This window comes from Rattus norvegicus, chromosome 3 (genome assembly GCF_021556685.1).
Source record: "Rattus norvegicus strain SHRSP/BbbUtx chromosome 3, alternate assembly SHRSP_T2T, whole genome shotgun sequence".
In the NCBI taxonomy this organism is placed as follows: Eukaryota; Metazoa; Chordata; class Mammalia; order Rodentia; family Muridae; genus Rattus; species Rattus norvegicus.
This window is the reverse complement of record NC_141536.1, coordinates 11,005,015-11,024,796: the sequence shown is the minus strand read 5'-3', so window position 1 is coordinate 11,024,796 and position 19,782 is coordinate 11,005,015. Positions and strand designations below refer to the sequence as shown.

At 49.9% G+C, this 19,782-nt stretch overlaps 1 protein-coding gene across 6 annotated transcripts in view; it reads right to left on the bottom strand.

The window, feature by feature from the left end:
* Ak8 (adenylate kinase 8) overlaps positions 1-19,782 on the bottom strand; it is a 116,175-nt gene that overhangs the window by 20,881 nt on the left and 75,512 nt on the right. For 2 of the 6 annotated variants that reach the window (XM_087652607.1, XM_087652610.1), the window contains exon 12: positions 10,986-11,397. The exons of 2 other annotated variants lie outside the window; for them this stretch is intronic. In XM_087652607.1, the coding sequence (XP_087508733.1) occupies positions 11,352-11,397 (46 nt within the window). In that variant the 3' untranslated portion in view covers positions 10,986-11,351. Of the gene's footprint in view, positions 1-10,985; positions 11,398-12,438; positions 12,698-19,782 lie in introns of those variants that run through there. 2 more of the 6 variants (XM_087652606.1, XM_087652609.1) reach the window with 1 other exon arrangement.

The window sequence follows — 19,782 nt, the reverse complement described above, 5'->3', positions numbered from 1 at the left end:
AGCCCCAGCCCAGTATCAACCGGATACTGAACAGGGCCACTCTTACCTCCCCAGTCTGCCACAATATTCCTCACTTCCTCCTCCTCCTCCTGCTGTACTGGGGAGGAAAAGCTTCAGCAAGGCTGCTTTCTTCTCCCCTCTCCCAGCTCTGAGGGTCCCACACTATGGGTTGACATTTTCCCAGCTTTGCTGTCCGTCTCCCACCACTGAAAGGCAAAATCCTCAAAGCTAAACCCGGTCGCTTCTGACCTGAGCTGAGTTTTGATCAGCATCTTCCCTTGGTCCAGCTGACCTGGTTCAGCACTCGCTCAGGGAACCACAATATTTGGGTCACAGTTAACTGCCTAAAATATCTAACAGATTTCTTTTCATGTGTCAGAGACCTTGAACTCCCTGGGCTTCTTGTCTGTTAGTTTTTCCTGCACCCTGTGAGCTACCCCTGCTGTGGATAGGCTAGGAGCTCAGACAACTTAGAGAGTTCCTGGGGGAGGAGGTCTGGGTTAGGCAGGGCTTGCATCTCCGGAGCTGGCCCTGTGGGCACACAAACTTTACCATAGGGTGTCGTCAGGGTTTGAGGAATGCACAAACAACTTGTACCCACTTGCTGACATCGGGAAATCATTAATCATCACAGAAATCATTAATTATCACAGAAATACCCCAGTAGCAGTTGCATTATGGCATCCCCAGACCAGAGAACCCCAGGAGCCTCAAACTTCACAGTCTTTGTCCAGTGAGTGCCTCTAGACCTCAAGATTTCCAAGCAGAGAGACTTCCTCTGTGGGTCCCATTGCTGGTGAGTTTTTTCTCAAACGGACAACTTTACAGAGACTAAAAGAGTTGCCTCTCTCCAGATTCCAACCAGTCCCTTCGAACTCGCTTTCCTTCCCTTTCTGAGGAAAAAACAGCTCTTCTCATGCAGAGGATTACCCTGGAGGAGGAGGGAAGCACCCAGGCTTTGACCTGGCAGCTTCCAGGGCAGATCAGACTTGCAACCTTCCGTGGCACCTAGGGGAAGGCTCCTGGGAGGCTCTGCTTATCCTCAGCTGGGCTTGGGGTGCAGAGCCAGTGGGCGAGTGTCTGCAGCTTCCCAAACCATTCGTTAAACGATCACGTTGCTTACTTTGAAAACTTTCCCTGCCTTATGGGTCACAAACTCTCCCCAAAGCATAAACAAACCTGAGTGGCCCCTGACCCCAAAATGTCAATGACTCTGCTGAATATGACTCCAGGTTCCTTCTCAGCCGGGCGTGATAGCGCACAGCCATGATCTCAGAACTGAGGAAGTCAAGGCAGGAGAACTGCAAACTCAGTAGTCCTGACGCCCCCTTTCCCAATGACATCATTCTGACCACGTGACGTGATGGGTGCCCACGATGGGTGCCGGCTTCTTCAGAGCTCATAATGAGTCATTTACTTTTTACCACAGGTGCTCATCATCGACCCCAATTGGCAGAGGTGAGAGAGCTGCCCAAGGTACATGGCCAGAATGTGCGAAACAGGATTTAGACCTGCACTAAGTCTTCCCCACCGACACAACAGCTCTGAGCCCCCTGAGGGACCACAACAGGTTTGGAGCACATTCTCTACCCTGGACAGCTCCTCCCCTCCCCCAGACCTCCTCACTCTGCATCCCTGCTCCAAGCTGTGGTATATGCGGCCTGCTAAGCTGAAGCCACACCTGGCTGCCCTCTAGGCTCAGATTTTGATGCCTTGTGGATGCTGTTAAAGGCGGATGCTTTCTAGGAGGCCGCACCTGCCACTATGTAGCATAGGGCACAGGGCGATGTACTCGAGCAGCAGCGCAGCCCCCGATTTGTGTGCCTTTCAAATTAGCATCCACACACCCACAATGTGGCTGGCTCAAGATCATTACCAGCCTCTCAGAGACAACTCCTTGGATTGGTGTCTAGAGAGTTCTGCCTGGCTGACTTTCTCTGTCTCTAACCACTTTAAAACTAACTGCTTCACCAAGCCACTCCTCCCACCCCCGGATCATTATGATCTGAAGTGTTTATTAGCCTCTCTATCATGATCAAGATTTTATGAGCACTCCATTCCAACTGTGAATTAAATACATAATTCCGGACCCATCATGTCCCAGTTTGGCGCTGCGTTTGTCTCTATTATGCCACAGTGGTTGCCGTGGGCATTCAGCAGATGACAACTGAACACATTTGACCAGGGGCAGCTAAAGTGACTGACATTTCAATCCAGGGCAGCCACGGGGGTTAGGGCCATTAGCGGGAAAGATCTCCACAGCTAGGGATGGTGATGGCGGGGCAGGGCAGGGAGCTGAGGAATGGCTGCCTCTAGCCCTGCCTCCTCCAACACAAGGTTATCTACCCACTCAGTGTTTAAGGAAAGATGGCTGCCGTCTTATACCTGCAGAGGTGGGAAAACGAGGTGAAAAGACTTCTCATTCTTCATACAGCAGTACCAGCTCTCTGATGGAGCGATCTGGGCTACACCTGGGGACCTACTGGTTAATCCTGCTCTCCGTGGATAATTGCCACAACGCTTCACTCTGTGTACATGGCCTCATTTGAGCCTCCGCAGTGTGTCACATAGCATACACTACTGATCCACCTTGCCAATGAAGGAACTGAGGCTCCAGGGTGGAGAAACCCTCTGCCCTTCCTGTTTCCTCTCCTATCGGGCCATGATCGCTCTTCCCCATGAGCCTCGTGCTCATCCCGGGGGCTCAGCAGTCTGCTCTGCCGTCAGCTCATGTGCAGGAGCCTAGAGAGGAAGCTGGTCTATGTGCCCTGGCCACTCTGAATGCCTGTTTACTGACATGAAATCAGAATCAGCTCTCTCTGGTTCCAAGACTGTTCTCCTAAAGGATTTAGCAGCCTGGCGTGTTTAAGTCACCCACCTACTCCCCATAGGACAGCAACAGAAACCCCGGGAAAAGGGCAGAGCTGACCAGGTTCAGGGGACCCACTGAGGCTGCTCTACAGATGGCTGATGCCGATCAGCTCCCCCTTCCCAAGGTGGCAGTCTACGTCTCCCCAAAAGGCCTTTTCTCATGACTGTTTCCCTGCCTGTCTCATGCTGCTTGCAGCTTGCCACTCAAAGTGCTAAGAGTAGAAATGATTGTTATTGATTAAAGGCTCTACATAGACATGAAAAAGCAAACCCCTAGGGCTGGGGAGGTGGCTCAGTGGGAAAAGTGCCTGCTGCACAAGTTCAGATCCCCAGTGTCGTGAGTCCAGTGCTTGGGAGGCAGATCTCTGAGGCTTGCTGGCCAGCTCATCTGGCTGAAATGACCAGTTCCAGGTTTAGTGATCCCTTGTCTCCAGAGCTAGGTGGATGGGGTTACAGAGATGGCGCAGTGGTTAAGAGCAGTGGCTGCTCCTGCAGAGGACCCAGGTCCAATTTCTAGCACCCATACGGTGGCTCACACCATCTATAACTCCAGGTCTGGGGGATGCAGCACCCTCTTCGGACCTCCACAGGAAGTGCATACGCATGGTACCCAGACATAAATGCAGGCAAAACACATACAATTCAAAAAAATGTAAATGAAAGATAGAAGGCAATAGAGAAAGACACCCAGACACCTCTGGCCTCCATGTATGAACCACAGGGAAGGGTAACACACACCCACCCACACACACACACACACACACACACACACACACACACGTACGCACACATATACACACACATGCACGCACAGCAACTGCTGTGTGTACACAGTCAGTCTTAGAGAAAACATGGACATATTTAAAACCTGTCACTGCATCACTGCTCCTAGGCAACAATCAGGCTTCCTAGAGTTTACATTTCCTGCCGTCAGACATTTCTACCACCTGAGCCTGGGGGTGGGGATTCAGCTGAGCTGAACTGAGAACCCGAGGAGGGCTGCAGACTCGCCAGCCCCAAACCATCACTCACATTGCTGTTGTGAGTCTTGCATCCTGGTCTCCCTGAACATGCAGGCTGCCTTTGGCTCTTGGGCACAGCCATCTCCAGGGCTCACACCACCCTGTATGGTTCTTTGTCCCCTAAGCACATCAGGAGCTCCGTGCATGTGGGTGGCACCCAGGGACAACACGCTTTGGGATTTTAGTATTCAGACAGGATGCTGACTGCATCACTGTTTACTGAGTGAAAGGAAAAAGCAGCCCAACAGAGACCCGGCCAGGCCATCCTCAGGACACGCATGACACAGGGTTATGGAAAAGTAAGAACAATCTGACCTATGTACACTCACGTGTCCATCGATAGAAAGACAAGTGTATAGATTTGTATCGATGCAGAAGAATTTTCTAGAATACTCTAGAAGCCATTACTAGAGACTACTTCTGGGGAAGAGAGTAGAGGTCTGGGATGAGAGGATGGATGAGAGTATTTTTCCCCACTTGATCTGAGGTACAAAGTCACCTGCATCTACTTCAAGGCCAGCCTGGGCAAAGTAAAAGCCCTGCACCGGGGAACAAAACCAAAACCTGTTATGCAGTAAAGATTTTAGAATTACAGCTATGTGTGCATGTGCGGTGGGGAGAGCCTGTGAGAAGGGCGTGGTACCCAGAGATTGAACACAGGTCCCCAGGCTTGGCGGCAAGCAGCTCTACCTGTTGAGCCGTCTTGCTGGTCCTGTGATGGTAAATTGTGATTGTCAAGGTGAAAGGGTTTCAAATCCCCATAGAAACGAACCTCGGGACACATCTGTGTAGAGAGGTGTCCTTGAGGGAAGCAAGAGCAACAGCATTCATCTCTCTCTCTGTCCCTGGGTGTGAGACAATGTGAGCAGACGTCCCCAGTTCCTGCTGCCATCCCTTCAGACCGTGTGAGTCAGCACCAACCTCCCTCCCTGAAGCTGCCTTTGTCGGACGGACGCTTAGTCACACATGGGGATTAGTACTGAATACCCAGCCTTTGGCTGCATAGAAATTCTCAGCTTTCAGACTGTGGGGCTCACTGGCCTCTTCTCTGAGGCCTGTTTTAGGATGCTCTCTCTATTCCAAGGTTGCAAGTCATTCCCTCTGCATTCTAAGAACTCTAGACTCCTTTTCCTTTCCCATTCAGGCTATGGATGACTTGGGAGGACATCCATTCTTTATAAATGCTTGTCTGATTCAGCCTTCCCCATATGTATTCAAAACCGTTCTAACATCATTTGTGGGGAAACTCATGTTTTCACACCAGGTCCTGCTTCTCTGTCCACATCAAGGAGTACTTACAGGCATGAGCTGTTTCTCGGCTCTGCACTCTCGTGTTGGCCAAAGGATTTACTCTAGTGTTGGTAGCTAATATCTCAGACAGCCTTGGTGCTTGACAGGGCAAGCCCTCCCACTTGGCCTTTCTTCTGGAATATTCTTGCCTCTCTGCTTTTCTACATAAATCACAGAATGAGCTCAAAAACATCCACTACCCTCACCACCACCAACCATGCAGCCCTCGCTGGCTTGGAACTCAGAGATCCGTCTGCATCCTGGATACAGGGATTATAGTTGTGCATCGTCACATCCAGCACACGGAATCTTTTAGAATATTTCTTATTGTGGGCATATATGGGTAGGCCAGAGGGTAACTCTATGGAGTCAGTTCTTCCCTTCCACCTTTACACAGGTTCTGGGGACGAAATCAGGCCATCCAGTTGCCAACTAAGTGCTCACTGAGTGATCTCACCAGCCCCTCCCCCTTTAAACAGTATCTTTAGAGTAAGTGGGGTCTGTAGGCTCTCTTGGGTCTCGTGTGTCACAGGCTGCCCTCCAGCTCTGTATATGGCTTGGGATAACCTGGTCCCCCAGCCCACGGCTCTCAGATGAGGAGGACAGGTCTGCAGCACCGGGGATTGAATCTGGCTTCCTGTGTGCTAGGCGGGCACTGGACCAGTTGAGCCACATCCGCAGACCTGCCATAGAGCCTTCCAGGTTTTCTTAAAGTACACGACCATAAATCCACACATGGGGGCTTCTGGTTCTTTTAGACCATGTTCCTCGCCCACATTATTGATGCTTCGTCATCTGGTTATATATCATAGAAATGTCAGAAATGGGAAAAAACTTGATTTTAAAGCACATGCATTTCCCTGGCGAGGTCTGTGTTTGGTATACGTGTGGTTTGTATGAAAAGGGCCCCATAGACGCTTACGGTATGGTGTTATTGGAGAGGTGGCCTTGTTGGAGGAAGTGTGTCGCTGGGGATGGGCTTTGAGGTCTCAGATGCTTAAGCCAGGCCCAGTGTCTCTCTTTCACTACTCCTGCTGCCTGCCAGTCCAGATGTAGAGCTCAGCTGCCTCGCCAGCACCATGTCTGCCTGCGTGCCACCATGACAATGGACCAAACCTCTGAACTGTAAGCCAACCCCAATTAAATGTTTTCCTTTATAAGAGTAGCCTTGTCATGGTCATGGTGTCTGTTTACAGCAATGGAAACCCTAACTAAGAGAGTATCATTTGGGAAAATATTCTATATCAGGTTAAGAATTCCTTTTCATTCACAGCCAGTGATGTTTTGGATTTAAAATTAAATGTCTTATTTTCACCGGTTGAAATAACCATGTACTTTTCCTGTCTGTCTGTCTGCTGTCTTCCTGCCTGCCTGCCTACCTGCCTGCCTGTCTGCAGTCTTCCTGCCTGCCTGCCTGTCTGTCTGCTGTCTTCTTGCTTGCCCTCTTATATACTCCAGATTGGCCTTGAACCCATGATCCTCTTGCCTCAGCCTCCCGAGAAGAGAATACAGGGAGGCTGTGCCCAACAGGCTTCCTCTGGAGAGCTAACCCTACGGTGAGTTCGAGACTAATTTCTGATGCTGAGACTGTCGTGGATGTCTGACATGCAGCTGGATTGGGCTGCGCTAATGTTCTGTTTAGGAGCTGGCAACTATGAGTCACATCGCGTCTCAGTGGCCTGTATCTCTCCTACCTCGTTTACCCTTGGCTTTCACAGTTCCTATTACTCCTGCTAAGTGTATGGTAGAATGTCTCTCAGTGTCTGTCTTCTGGAAAGTGTTCATTCAGAAGATGACGGATCCCATGAATGTCTTAGTATGTTTCTGTATTAAAAAAATATAGGGGTTGGGGATTTAGCTCAGTGGTAGAGCGCTTGCCTAGCAAGCACAAGGTCCTGGGTTTGGTCCCCAGCTCTGAAAAAAAGAAAGAAAAAAATGGCCTGGTGTGGGGGGAGGGGAATTTGTGTTTGATTCAGTTCATTCTGTAGTTGTAAGTAATTAGGATAACTGGAGTGGCTGAGGTGGTCATTCATAGCACAGAGCACTGCGAGGGCCTGGGTCCAATCCCTAATACTGAGAGGAGAGAGAGAGAGAGAGGTTGTTTGGTTTACCATCTCTTATGTCATTATCGATAAGACATTATTTTCCTTTTGTCAATATTTCCAAATGTACTATGCAGTTATCGATCTAATTTTTCTAATAATTTAATATACTCTACATGGACTGTATAATGGTGTCTATTATAAACACTATAAACTTGCTTATCCTATTCCTAGAGAGGTTTACCGACCTTATTAATTCTCTCTGAGACTCAGCCTCTGGCCCTGCAGGAGCTGCACCTTTTCTCTGCTCAACCTGTTCTTAGAGCACTTTTTGGAGTTATTACCTCAGGAGCTTAAATGTTTAAAATCAGGAATTTTTGCTGGGCAGTGGTGGCTGATGTCTTTAATGCCAGCACTTGGGAGGCAGATCTCTGTGAGGTCAAGGCCATTCTGGTTTACAGAGGGAATTCTAGGACATTCCAGACTACACAGAAAAACCCTCTTTCAAAAAAAAAACCATTAATTTTCAGTTATTCTCTTAAGATTTCCTTTTCAATGAATCCCCAGCCTTTCAATTAAAGATCCATTTATATTATTTTTATTTATATGTCTGTGTGTGTGCCTGCATGAGTTTATGTGCATCACACACATGCCAGGAGAGGGCATCAGATTCCCTTGGAATTGGAGTGGCAGATGGTTGTGAGCCACCATGTGTGTGCTAGGACTTGCGCTCCCATCCTGTGCAAGAGCAGCAGGCACTCATGACCATCGAGCCAGCTCTCCAGCCCTGACCCTTCCAGCTAAAAGAGTAATTAGCTTTGGAATTGGCACTGCAATCCTGTTTCTGTGAATTCTTCCTAAGAAGCCTAAACCAAATACACTCTCATCATAGGAAACAGAAAACTGAGCCCTCTGCCAACAGAGGGCGTGTGGATGCCCCCTAACACACACGGACAGTGTAAGACTTCCTGGTGCTTAGGGAGGTACGGTTCCAGGTACAGATAGGGCGACAGTATTTTGTAGACGAAGAAGCAAGCTGGATGCAAGGACCAAGGACTCTTTGTTCAAAGTTGTTGTTTTGCAGCTCCGGGAAGCAACTAGGTCATGGCCCAGGTGAACTCTTCCAACTGGCTTCATGGCTCACTCACCAAACAGTGACCAAGATGGAGTCCCTGAGGCTAGGGGGCAGGTGGCAGGCAAAATGAAAATAGTGGGCAGTGGGACTTCATGGTGGTCAACCTCCTGGGAGGAGGCATCAAAATCACAAGACAGCAGAGCCCTGCTTGCTGCTCCCTGGAGTATGGTTTTGAGCTCTAGCCCCACCCACCCGAGTTTTTAGGAAACTTGCTATTTATTTATTTATTTATTTATTTATTTATTTATTTATTTATTTAGGCGCTCTCAAGATTATCCACTGAAAATCTCTCTGGCAGCCGTGAGCAACCGGGCTGACTTCGTGCTGACTCCAGAGTCAGTGGGACGCTCCCTGGGCAGGGACCACAGGTGGTGCTGGGTCCCAGCATGGCTCACGTAGAAACAGTAAATGAAGGTCAGGCAGCAGGTGAGAGTGAGCAGCCAGAGTGAGCAGGAAGCTCCGTTAGAAGGGCCGGAAAGAACCGGAAAGAACGTGAAGACTTCTCCGGAACAGTCCGTGCAGGTGCCAGCGAGCTTGCTTCTGGCCTGGCGGGGGCTGAGCCTCAGAACCAGCAGCAAGGCCCCCACCATCCCCATCTCTTACTTTCTGAGAAGCCCAGCCTCTACACTGCCTACCACTTGCCACTCCAGCCTGTAACCAGATCTCTGTTAATTAATAAAGCTGTCAGCGGACAGTCCTCGCTGGTCATTAGGAGCCTTTCAGAAACACAATCCTGCCGTCATCACCCACCCCGACCCTTCCGCTTATGGTGCAATTAACTTAATGCTATGCAAATGAGAGGCTCTTTTCATCATTAGCTTATAGCTAATCGCATAATTGGGCCTTCAATGGGGTAATTAGACACGAGCTCCTCCATTAGTCTTACAAGGCTAATTATTGTTGAGGGAGGGAGGGCGGCCCTCCCAGAGCCTCTTGCCTGGTGCCACATCTGGCACAAAGCTAAAACAACCAACGGAGAAATACCAGGGAAAACGCCATCCAACACCATGGCCCGCCATAAGGCTGGGCAGGAAGCAAACAAGGTCTTGGGAAGGCTGGTGGGCAGCTCTGCCCTCACCTGTAGAATATGGCATTTTACAGCAAAAGCAAAAACAACTGAGGCCAGTGCCAAGCCTTAGCTGGGGCAGGAGGCCTATCCCAAACCACCAGTAAATAGCTCAGGGGACCGGCTTCAGCTCTCTGAGCTTCCATCTCCTCTTCAGGGCCGTGAGGAGGGCACTTGTGGGTGTGGCTTTCCTTACTCCATGCAGTGAGAAAAGACAGCCCAGTGTCTTGGGCCTACAGTGACAAAGCAGCAGAGAGGGATTGGGAGGTTGGGCGGTCTCTCCCACCAACACCCGCTTGTAACCCAGGAATAGGCACAAGTGATAACTTTCCAGACTGGTTGTGTTACCATCAGGTGACTGTCTGCTTCAAGCTCTGACAAAGTGTGGGGGTCTGGTGAACAAGCTGGGGAATGTACGGGGGCTCCATGGGTTTAGGCCGAGAGCAATAACAGGGTCCTAGATTGCCAGTCACCTCACAAATACTGAAGGACCAAGGCCCCTAGCCCCTGGGCTCTAGAAACAAACACCAAATGAGCCAGGGTCAAATGGGGTGAGCAATGTTAGAACTCCTCTCCGAGCCGGCAGGGCTGAGCTGGGGGAGGCTTCCTGTATCTCATCTGGATAGTGAGAGATAACTCAGGGTGAAGAGCAAAAGCCTCACAGGAAGCAGTCAATAAAACCCCCAAATCAGCCCTAAGGGGTATACCAAGGGCTTCTCAGAAAGGGAAGAGCTAAGCTTGGAAACACTGTGAAGAAAGTTGGTTGGTGTGAATCTCCATCTATCTAGAACATTCTGACCAAAATTCCCTCAAGCTCTCAGCCTTCTACTGCTCCATATGAACAACCACTGTCCATCCATGTCACATTTGGAACCACCAAAGAAATAAGCAAGGCTGGAGTTCCTTCTAGAACCCCAGGGACACTACCGTACTGAGCATGCATGAGCTGGAGGTCCAATATCTCCACCCCACCCAGCTCGACTTACCTAGATCCCTCCCGGTGTTCCGCACATGCTAACCTGAGCCCCTGGGTGTTCCGCACATGCTAACCTGAGCCCCTGGGTGTTCAGTACATGCTGACCTATTCCCCTGAGATTAATACGAGCAACTCCTGCTCTTGGTGCTTCAGAGGGCAACTGTGTCAGAGAGATAGGGCTTTGGAGTGTGACTCAGATACTCTCGGCAATTAGAGGCTGAGCCAGCATGCTCTGTGTGGTCCTGTAAGAGGGGACCCAGACATTCCAAGACACCTGGGGCCCCATGTGCTCAGGCGGATGATCATGTGAGGACATTGCTAGAAGAGTCTAAAGCCAAGGAGAGAGGTCTGTGCCTGCTGTGTAAGCCAAGCTGAGCAGGAACTTGAAGTAATCCTATTGCCTCTGACTCCTTAGTGTTGAGTTTACAGGCATGAGATACCACAGCTGACCTGACTTCTCCTATTAAAACAGGGGGGCTGGGGCTGGGACCTCAGTGGTAGAGACTTGGCTAGCATGCATAAGGCCCCGGGTTCAATCCCCCAACACAATAACACGCAGAGAAGGCAGATCTCACCATACACCTGTCTAACTGCAGCAAACCTCTGTTCAGTGTCACAAAGGCCTTCCCTGGCCACCTTCCAGCCAATACGTTCCCTTTTACTCCCTTCCCGCTTCCTCTCCCCTTGTTCTCTACAGAACCTGGTACGTCGAGTGCATGCTGGCTGTTGATAGCCTTCCTCACTCCAGCCCGAAGGTGAGACGCATGACGGCAACGAGTACTAGGTTCCCTCTCCCTTTGTGTCCTGAGAACTCAAGTGGGGTATGCCACGCAAGCATTCCACGGCGTGACCACTGACCTGTCACACCAACAACAGTGTGTGTAGTTCTGCGCTTCTGTGGAGCTTAGAGAGACCGCAGCAGGCTTTCCTACAGGGGGCAGTGTTTGAGCTAGACCTTTAGGAAACACAGGATATCTGTGAAACCCCACAGGGCTCTGAAAGAAGAAATGCCATGTTTAGGGAACTGGAAGTAGGCGGGACAGGACAAAATGGGAGTCGGGGTGGGGTGGGAAGGAGCGCCTGGACTTCTCTCCTGCCTGGAATGCCTTTGGCATGTGGCCCTGTCTCTGTTTCTGGAATACCCTCCCCAAGGGCAGAGGCCTAGGGCAAAAGCAGAGGTGTCATACTGAGGACCCAGTGGAAGCTCTGACTGAGAGCCAGCCGGGGGCAGGCAGCTCTGGAGCCACCAGGCGTCTGGAGTTGCACAGTGAAGCTGCACTTTTATTTGTGGGAGACTATCTTAGAGTTTTTGATATTAAATGGTTTAGCTGATATTTAGGCAGGACGGCCTTGCACTGCCCACCGTGTGATGCCTCATCTGGCAGGGGCCTCGGCTTTCCCGCTGGAGGCTGGGTTCAGCAGATCAGCACTTTATTTAATACCTCTGAGGAAGCTGGAAATTGAAGTCTACACTGACGTCTCCTGAGTCTCCTCTGAGTAAAGAAAAACAAACACCATTTCCCCAAGTCGGCTGATATTGCTAGGTGCTTGCCCGTCTCCAGGAAATGAATTTAAGTTAACGGTTGAGCGTCATGTCTGTCTCAAATGGGGGCATCTCCATCATGGCGCCACTCAAATGCCAACTACCTTGGGCTCCATTCTGTTAAAGGTCACCTGTCAGTCTCCACCTGAGGCAGGAGATTGCTTTGATCTGACTTCTGCCTTGCAAAAGGCCTGTTTATCTTCCCAGATGTCTTCTAGCTATCTTGGGCCAACCTGGTTCTGACTGAACGCAAGGCACTGGACCTCTAATGAGAGCCTGGAATCCATGGGGGGGGGGGGGAGAATGAGCTGGCTTTGCCAGAGAAGAGACGGGGCCTTGAAGCTGGGCAGAGGGGCAATTCCTGGCCCTGAGGTTTAGCAGTTGCTGATGCAACGTCCAGAAGGCCATTTCTTTCTCTCCAAATGCCACATGCACTTGGAAAATTGTACCAACCAGTCTTCTCTCTATGACCCTACACCTGGTTAGAAGTAACTTAAGGAAAGAGTATTTATTTCGGCTCACTGTCTAAGGATACAGCCAATCCTGGTAGGGAAGCCCTGGAGGCAGAATCATGTAGCAGCTTGTCACGAGGCATCCATCGTCAGTGAGCAGAGAGCAGTGAACACTGGCTCTGCTCACTTTCCTATTTGCATTCCGTCTGCATCACCTGTCCACCGGATGGGGCTGTGGGCTTCTAGGTGGCTCCTCCTGCCTCAGTAAAGCTTCCCAGAAAACTGTTTGACATTCCGGATCTAGTCAAGATGATGATTAACCATGACAGCATGCTAAGATTCAGGGACAGCAAAGAACCTCTCCTAGGCCTCTTAGGGGTACAGGAAAGTGGGGTCCACGCTATTAGCAGGTCTGGGTGCCCCTGGGCTACATTCAGGAAAGCTGGCCAACAGCACTGAACTTCAGTACATGCCTCTGACTTCCTGCCTGTTCTTTTTTAGGTTCCAGGGATTAAAGTCAGGTCATCAGGTTTGGTAGCAAGTGCTTTACCCACCGAGTTACATCACTGGCCCAGTGCTTAGCTCACAAAATCATGTTTAAGAAAATATTACATCAGGGGTTGGGGATTTAGCTCAGCGGTAGAGCGCTTGCCTAGCAAGTGCAAGGCCCTGGGTTCGGTCCCCAGCTCTGAAAAAAAGAAAAAAGAAAAAAAAAAAAAGAAAGAAAGAAAATATTACACCAATCCCTGCTCTCCGGGGTCTCTTAAGCCAGTCTGCAGGGACTCTTCCTTAAGATAACCTGATTACTTGAAGTACGGGCCAGCTCTCCTGTGCTCGCCAGCCGTTTGCCACGCTGAGACACCACACAGCAGTCTTCCCAAGGCCCAGCTTCCGCACCGGGCCCACAGAGATACAGCTGTGGCCCCCTTGGCCTGTCTGTCTCTGAGATGTGCAGATTTTAACACTCTGCAAAAATCCTCATGGCTGCAGGCAGAGGCCAAAGGCCATTTCTGAAGTTCTTGCTTCCAAAGTAATTGCTCTTGTGCTCTCAGAGACAGACAGCGAATCCAGTGACAGACTGCCATCAGGTTTTCACCCAGGAGAAGCAGTGTGCCCCTCCGTCTGCTCAGGGCCCTCTTCCCCAGACTTTTCCCTTACACAAACATCAGAAAGAAATGCTAGAGAGCCAACAGTCTCTTGGCTGCCGACTAATGGGAGCATTCGCATCGTCCGCTCCATTTCTGACTTCCTGAAAGATTAAAACGCTACAACTCCAGGGACTGTGGGCTGATGGCCCCTCACTGCCATAACTGGTCTCTACCTTGGGCTTGAGGCCCAAGGGTGTATGTACCTTTCCCTTTGTCTTCAACCCCAGACTCAACTCCTGAGGCAGCCTGCCCTCTGACCCCGGACCTCTCAGAGCTCAGGCACTCAAGCACCTTGTTTCAGGGTAGCCCCGCCCCTCAGCACCCCTAGAAGTGGCTTCCCATTGGGCCCTTAGCTTCTGCTTCCTGCAGGAGACTCACTGTTAGGTCAGTCACAGTGCTATCTCCAAGCACCTTTGTAGCTGAGCCAGCAGCCCTAGAAGCCCGTGTCTCTGCCTTGTGAGTGAGGTCTATGCTAGAGACAGTGCATAAAAGACAGCCCAGGACCCACATGGTGCCACAGAGAGACACAGGAAGGTCATGGTGCTGCAGGATCCAGAGATGAGAGGGGTTGGATTCCTGAGTGAGCTTTAATGTCACTTGGTCAAGGAGCAGCACCAGCATAAGCTGTCCCACGGAGGACCAGGTATACCACATTACAAAAGGGCTGTCTTCATCCCAGCTTGAAGTTGGGGCTAAATATTTTGATTCCTGGGGCCAAAGAGAGAGAGAGAGCTCTTTCAGAGGACCTGAGTTCAATTTCCAGTACCATGCCAGGTGGCTGTAACCACAGCTCCATAGGCAATTATAAACACTGCACACATTCACACACACGCACGCACACACACACACACACACACACACACACACACACACACGCACGATTAAAAATAAAATTTAAAATTTTTCTGGAGGGTTGCTAAGCCACAGCCATTCCAGAGCCCAGAACCCTACATGCATCAAAAGCCGGGAGCCTAGAAATGATTAGAGTTTGCCAGTGTACGGGAAGCCTTTGAACTCTGGTATCTGTGGCTAGGCATGACCCTACCTGGCAGCTCCCTCTCACTGTAAGTGACAGACCTTGGGCTTCCATTTCTCTGCCTGTCACACTGTGTCATATCTACCACTCAGACATGACCAGCTTCCTATATTGCAACATAGTGAGCGATTTCATCTACAAAGATCACATCTTAGAATCAAGTCATGGGGCTGGAGAGGTGGCTCAGTGGTTAAGAGCACTAACTGCTCTTCCAAAGGTCATGAGTTCAATTCCCAGCAACCACATGGCGGCTCACAACCATCTGTAATGGGATCTGATGCCTGCTTCTGGCCTGCAGGTATACATGCAGATAGGGCAATCGTATACATAAAACAAATCTTTAAAAAATAAAAATAAAAAGAATCAAGTCACACGCGCACAAATATATACTTCAGGAAAGGGAGATTTCGAGGAAGATTTTGTGTCAGGCTGAATGCAGTGCTCACTTGGCCTTGGCCTCATGTGTTTCATGGGCCACAGGTTGGACACACCTGGGCCCTAAAGCGCCTTTACTCTTATGTGGCTGCAGGCATCGGAGATGAGAATACACGTGGTTTTCTTTTCGTTTTTGTTTTTTTTAATTTACAGATGGACACCAGTGTCTGTGTGATCTCAGAGGCTCCTGGGCTGTGAGCACACCTGATCTCTTGATGTCTCAAAGGGGACATGTTGAGTCTTTGCACCCTTGACCCCAGAGTCTTAGCTGAAACAGTGATCACTTCCTCCAAAATCAGTGTGTGTGTGTGTGTGTGTGTGTGTGTGTGTGTGTGTGTGTGGTGTGTGATGTGTGGTGTGTGTGTGTGTGGTGTGTGATGTGTGGTGTGTGTGTGTGTGTGGTGTGTGATGTGGTGTGTGTGTGTGTGTGTGTGTGGTGTGATGTGTGGTGTGTGTGTGTGTGTGGTGTGTGATGTGTGGTGTGTGTGTGTGTGTGGTGTGTGATGTGTGGTGTGTGTGTGTGTGTGTGTGTGTGGTGTGTGATGTGTGGTGTGTGTGTGTGTGTGTGTGTGTGATGTGTGATGTGTGGTGTGTGTGTGTGGTGTGTGTGTGTGATGTGTGGTGTGTGATGTGTGGTGTGTGTGGGTGTGTGTGTGTGTGGTGTGTGATGTGTGATGTGTGGTGTGTGTGTGTGTGTGTGTGTGTGTGTGTGGTGTGATGTGTGGTGTGTGTGTGTGTGTGTGGTGTGTGATGTGTGGTGTGTGTGTGTGCGTGTGGTGTGTGATGTGGTGTGTGTGTGTGTGTGTGTGTGTGTGTGTGTCTCACTCTACAGTCCAGGCTGGCCTTAATTCATGGACCCTGCCTCAACCTCCCAAGTGCTAGAATTACAAGCATGAAACCAAAGTAGGAGAGCTTAGGCCTGCAGGCCCAGAGTGACACCTGCCTAGCAGACCAAAGGCAGCACCTGGCCCCGAGTATGCTCTTGCTTACGGAAAGCGATCATTCAGTGCAGAGACCGCCCTCTCTACCCCTGTGCCAGGCAGCTCTGCTCACCTGCTTAGAGTCTAGAGTTTGCAGCTCACAGGCCTCAAGAAAGGAACCCTACCTAGTCAGAGACATCCGGTCTGCTTGGTGATAAGTATTCCAGCCCATGTCTGGCAGACTCTGTGACGACAGCAGCAAGCCAGGGTCACCCGGGTTCTATTAGCTCAATTAATGAGGAGTAAGATAAGGCTAACACCCTGCTGGTCGGGCAGCTCAGGCGTAGAGCTGCGGTAATGGAGTTATTAACCTCTGCCAGCTGCGGAGTTCTGCCGCGGAGTCCAACTCCATTTCTTCATTCAGGCCTTCATTAATGGGCTGTTTATTATCCCTAATCCACATAAGGATCAGCTGCTGAGATGTGAGAGCTTCCTGGAAGGACCAAGTGATAATGAGAGGAGACAGAGAGAGAGAGAGAGAGAGAGAGAGAGAGAGAGAGAGAGAGAGAGAGAGAGCAAGCAAGAGAGCGCATGTGCTCCACAAAAGCAATTCTACTTTGCATTTTAATTTTTCTTTGCTCTTACTGCCCTCTTAGGAATGCTCTTCCTTTGGAGCGATTAGAAGAGGCCCTGTCCTCATCCGGGGGCTTCAGTATGCTCTTCTTGCCATAGGGAAGGAAAAGTAGCAAGCTTTGAAATGAAACCGAGAGAGCTAGGACATATGAACTTCCCGCCAATTCAGTTCTGGACTTCACGGTACAGCAAAATATTCTATGACTTAAATATTAACAGAATTATCTGGGTACACAATTCATACCTGTGGTGCCAGCACTTGGGAGGTTGAGGCAGGAGGATCGGGAGTTCAAGGTCTCCTTGGCTACTGTCATAGAGTTTGAGCCTAGCCTAGACTCGAGGAGCCCGTCTTATAATTAGTAATAATAAAGCCTGAGCTGTTTGTGTGAGTGTCTCACAGACAGTCATCTCTGGCATGAAACGATTCAGCCATTTCTACTTCTACTGAGCTGGGACTAAACAGTGCATGGTGAGTGTCATTAAGCAACGTGTTTACACTCAATCTCAATAAATATCCCTGAGGTTGGGAGGGTGTGTACAGGCTACGCTATGACAGCACTCAAGTTGCATCCTCCATGTTTGAGTGAGCCTGCCCAGTGGGAGACTGTGTGAAGTCAGCTCATTTCAGTCTATTGCAATTACAGAATTTATATCAATCACCCCCTTATACACACACACTCACTCACATACATACAACACACACACATAACACACTCACACACATATACACTCACATTCACACACATATATGTACACACACAAACATACACACATTCACACAGGTTCACACACACATGCACACACACATTCATACACACATATATACTCACATGCATATACACATGCACATACATACACTCACACACATACACTCAGACACACACACACACACACACACACACACACACACACTCATATTCCTTCCATTCTCTAGAGCAAGCTGCCGTGAAGTTAAGAGTAGTGATCGCCGCTTCATTTGATAGACAAGGAAACTGAGGTTAAGTGTGGCCATAGGAATGAACACTAGTCCCACTGTGGGGATTAGTGACAGTTCCAGAGCTGGGTTTGAGGGTGGTCTCTACCAGGACCCAGCTGCTGGAATACAGCCGTCTTCCCTGAATAAACCTGCCTCACGGCTGTGGATGGGATGGAAGAGGGGCCGAGAGCTAGCACTCTGCAGAAACCCTGATCTGTAAGCCTTACTCCTGTGCATCACCAAAGGGGGAGGCGGGGAAGCACCCTCCTCAGACTCAGAAACAGCCACAAGCAATAGATGGTCCTGTGAAGAAAGGACCACTGAGGTGAGCAGAGAGTTCTCAAGAGATGAGGTTCAAATGAGCAATGAACCCAGGGAAAACGTTCGACTTCACCTGTCATCAGAGAACACAAACGAGACACACTGGGATCAAGAGGAAGCACTACTCTTGCAGCATTCAGTTCCTCCCCGAACTCCAACTCTAGGGGATCCAACATAGGCTCAGCACGCACATGCATGTAACTTAAGATGAAATAAGTCTTGAAAAAAAAAACCCCATTACTACATTGAAACTCTACCTCACGCCCATCCGAATGGCAGTCATTGTGAAACTAACAGCAACAGATGCCGGTGAGGATGAGCAGAAAGCTGGGCGGGCTCCTCCAGCCGTTATGGAGGTCAGCATGGACATCCTGGAAACCGCTCTTCCCCAGGACCCAGCTCCACCCCTCCTGGGAACTCGTATGGAAGATTCCAGTTAACAGGTCACACCGGTGCGCAGTGCAGCCTACGGCCTGAAAGCCAAATGCTCGACTCGGAATAGCTGTCCAGGCCGGGTGTAGTGTGCACACCTCTGAGCTCAGCACTCAGGAGGTAAAGACACTTGGATCTCTGAGTCTGAGGCCAGCCTGGTCTGTACAGTGAGCTCTAGGCTGGCCAAGACCACAGAGTGAGGCCCTGTCTCAACAACAAAACAAACAAGAACCCAGGTGCTCAAACAGTAACAGACCAAAGGTAAAGAAAATGTTGTGGGACTCAGCGGTTAAGAGCACTGACTGCTCGTTCAAACATCCTGAGTTCAATTCCCAGCAACCATCTGTAATGGTTGTGAGCTCTTTTCTAGTGTGTCTGAAGACAGTTACAGGGTACTCATAAATATAAAATAAATGAATCTTGAAAAACGAAAATATTGAGTATGTACACGATGGGATTTCTAACCATGAAGAAGGCGGCCATTTCCTTTGAAGGAAAACAGATACAGCTGAGGTTCCTCACATTGTGTGGGTTACCTCCGGAGGACGATATTGCAGGGTGGTGGTGGCCCACGCCTTTTATCCCAGCAGAGGAAGGAAAGGGAGGCAGAGGCAGGCAGACCTCTCAGATGGAAACCAGCCTACTTTACAGAGTGAGTTCTAGGACAGCCAGGGCCACAGAGAAACCCTATCTTAAAAAACCATGATGATGATGATGATGGTGGTGGTGGTGGTGGTGGTCGTGGTGATAGCGGTGGAGGGAAAAGAGGAGGAGGAAAAGAAAGAGGAGGAGGAGAAGGATGAATGTCACTCACCCACTTGCTTTCACTTGTGGGGTCAAGACGCTCCCTCTCTATGCACAAAGTCACTTTCATGTGGATGATATGAAAGTGGGAGGGCCCTGTCAGGGGAAGGAAGGGGATGGGCAGGAGCTGGGACGGGTGAGAAAGGGGCATAGGCCAACTCATATGGCATACTCCATGAAAACGGCCTTAGTTAGCCAGTATAATATAATTAAAATCAGCGGTTAGGAACACGAGCTGCTCTCCCAGAGGACCTGGGTTCAATTTCCAGCACCTACACAACAATCTAGGTGCCAACTGTCTGTAACTCCAGTTCCAGAAGATCCAATGTCCTCTTCTGGCCTCTGCAGGCACCAGGCACACATGTAGTACACATACATGCATGCAGGCAAAAGCCCATACACGTAAAATACATTTTAGAATTTTACTGAGACAGGGTCTTACTATGTAGACCTTGAACTCATAGCGACCCAACTGTCTCCACCTCTCAGTGCTGGGATTAAGACCTGTACCACCATGGTAAAGGAAACTGGAAAGAAAGCTTGGCTACATGGAAGGGCTGGCTCTCTCAGACAGACTGCCCTTGAGGTGTAGCCTAGCCCCATGCACACAGGGTTGGTTTGCTGGCCTCTCTCCATACGGGTTGGTCTTTACATCCTTGGAGGCAACAGCTATGCAAAGT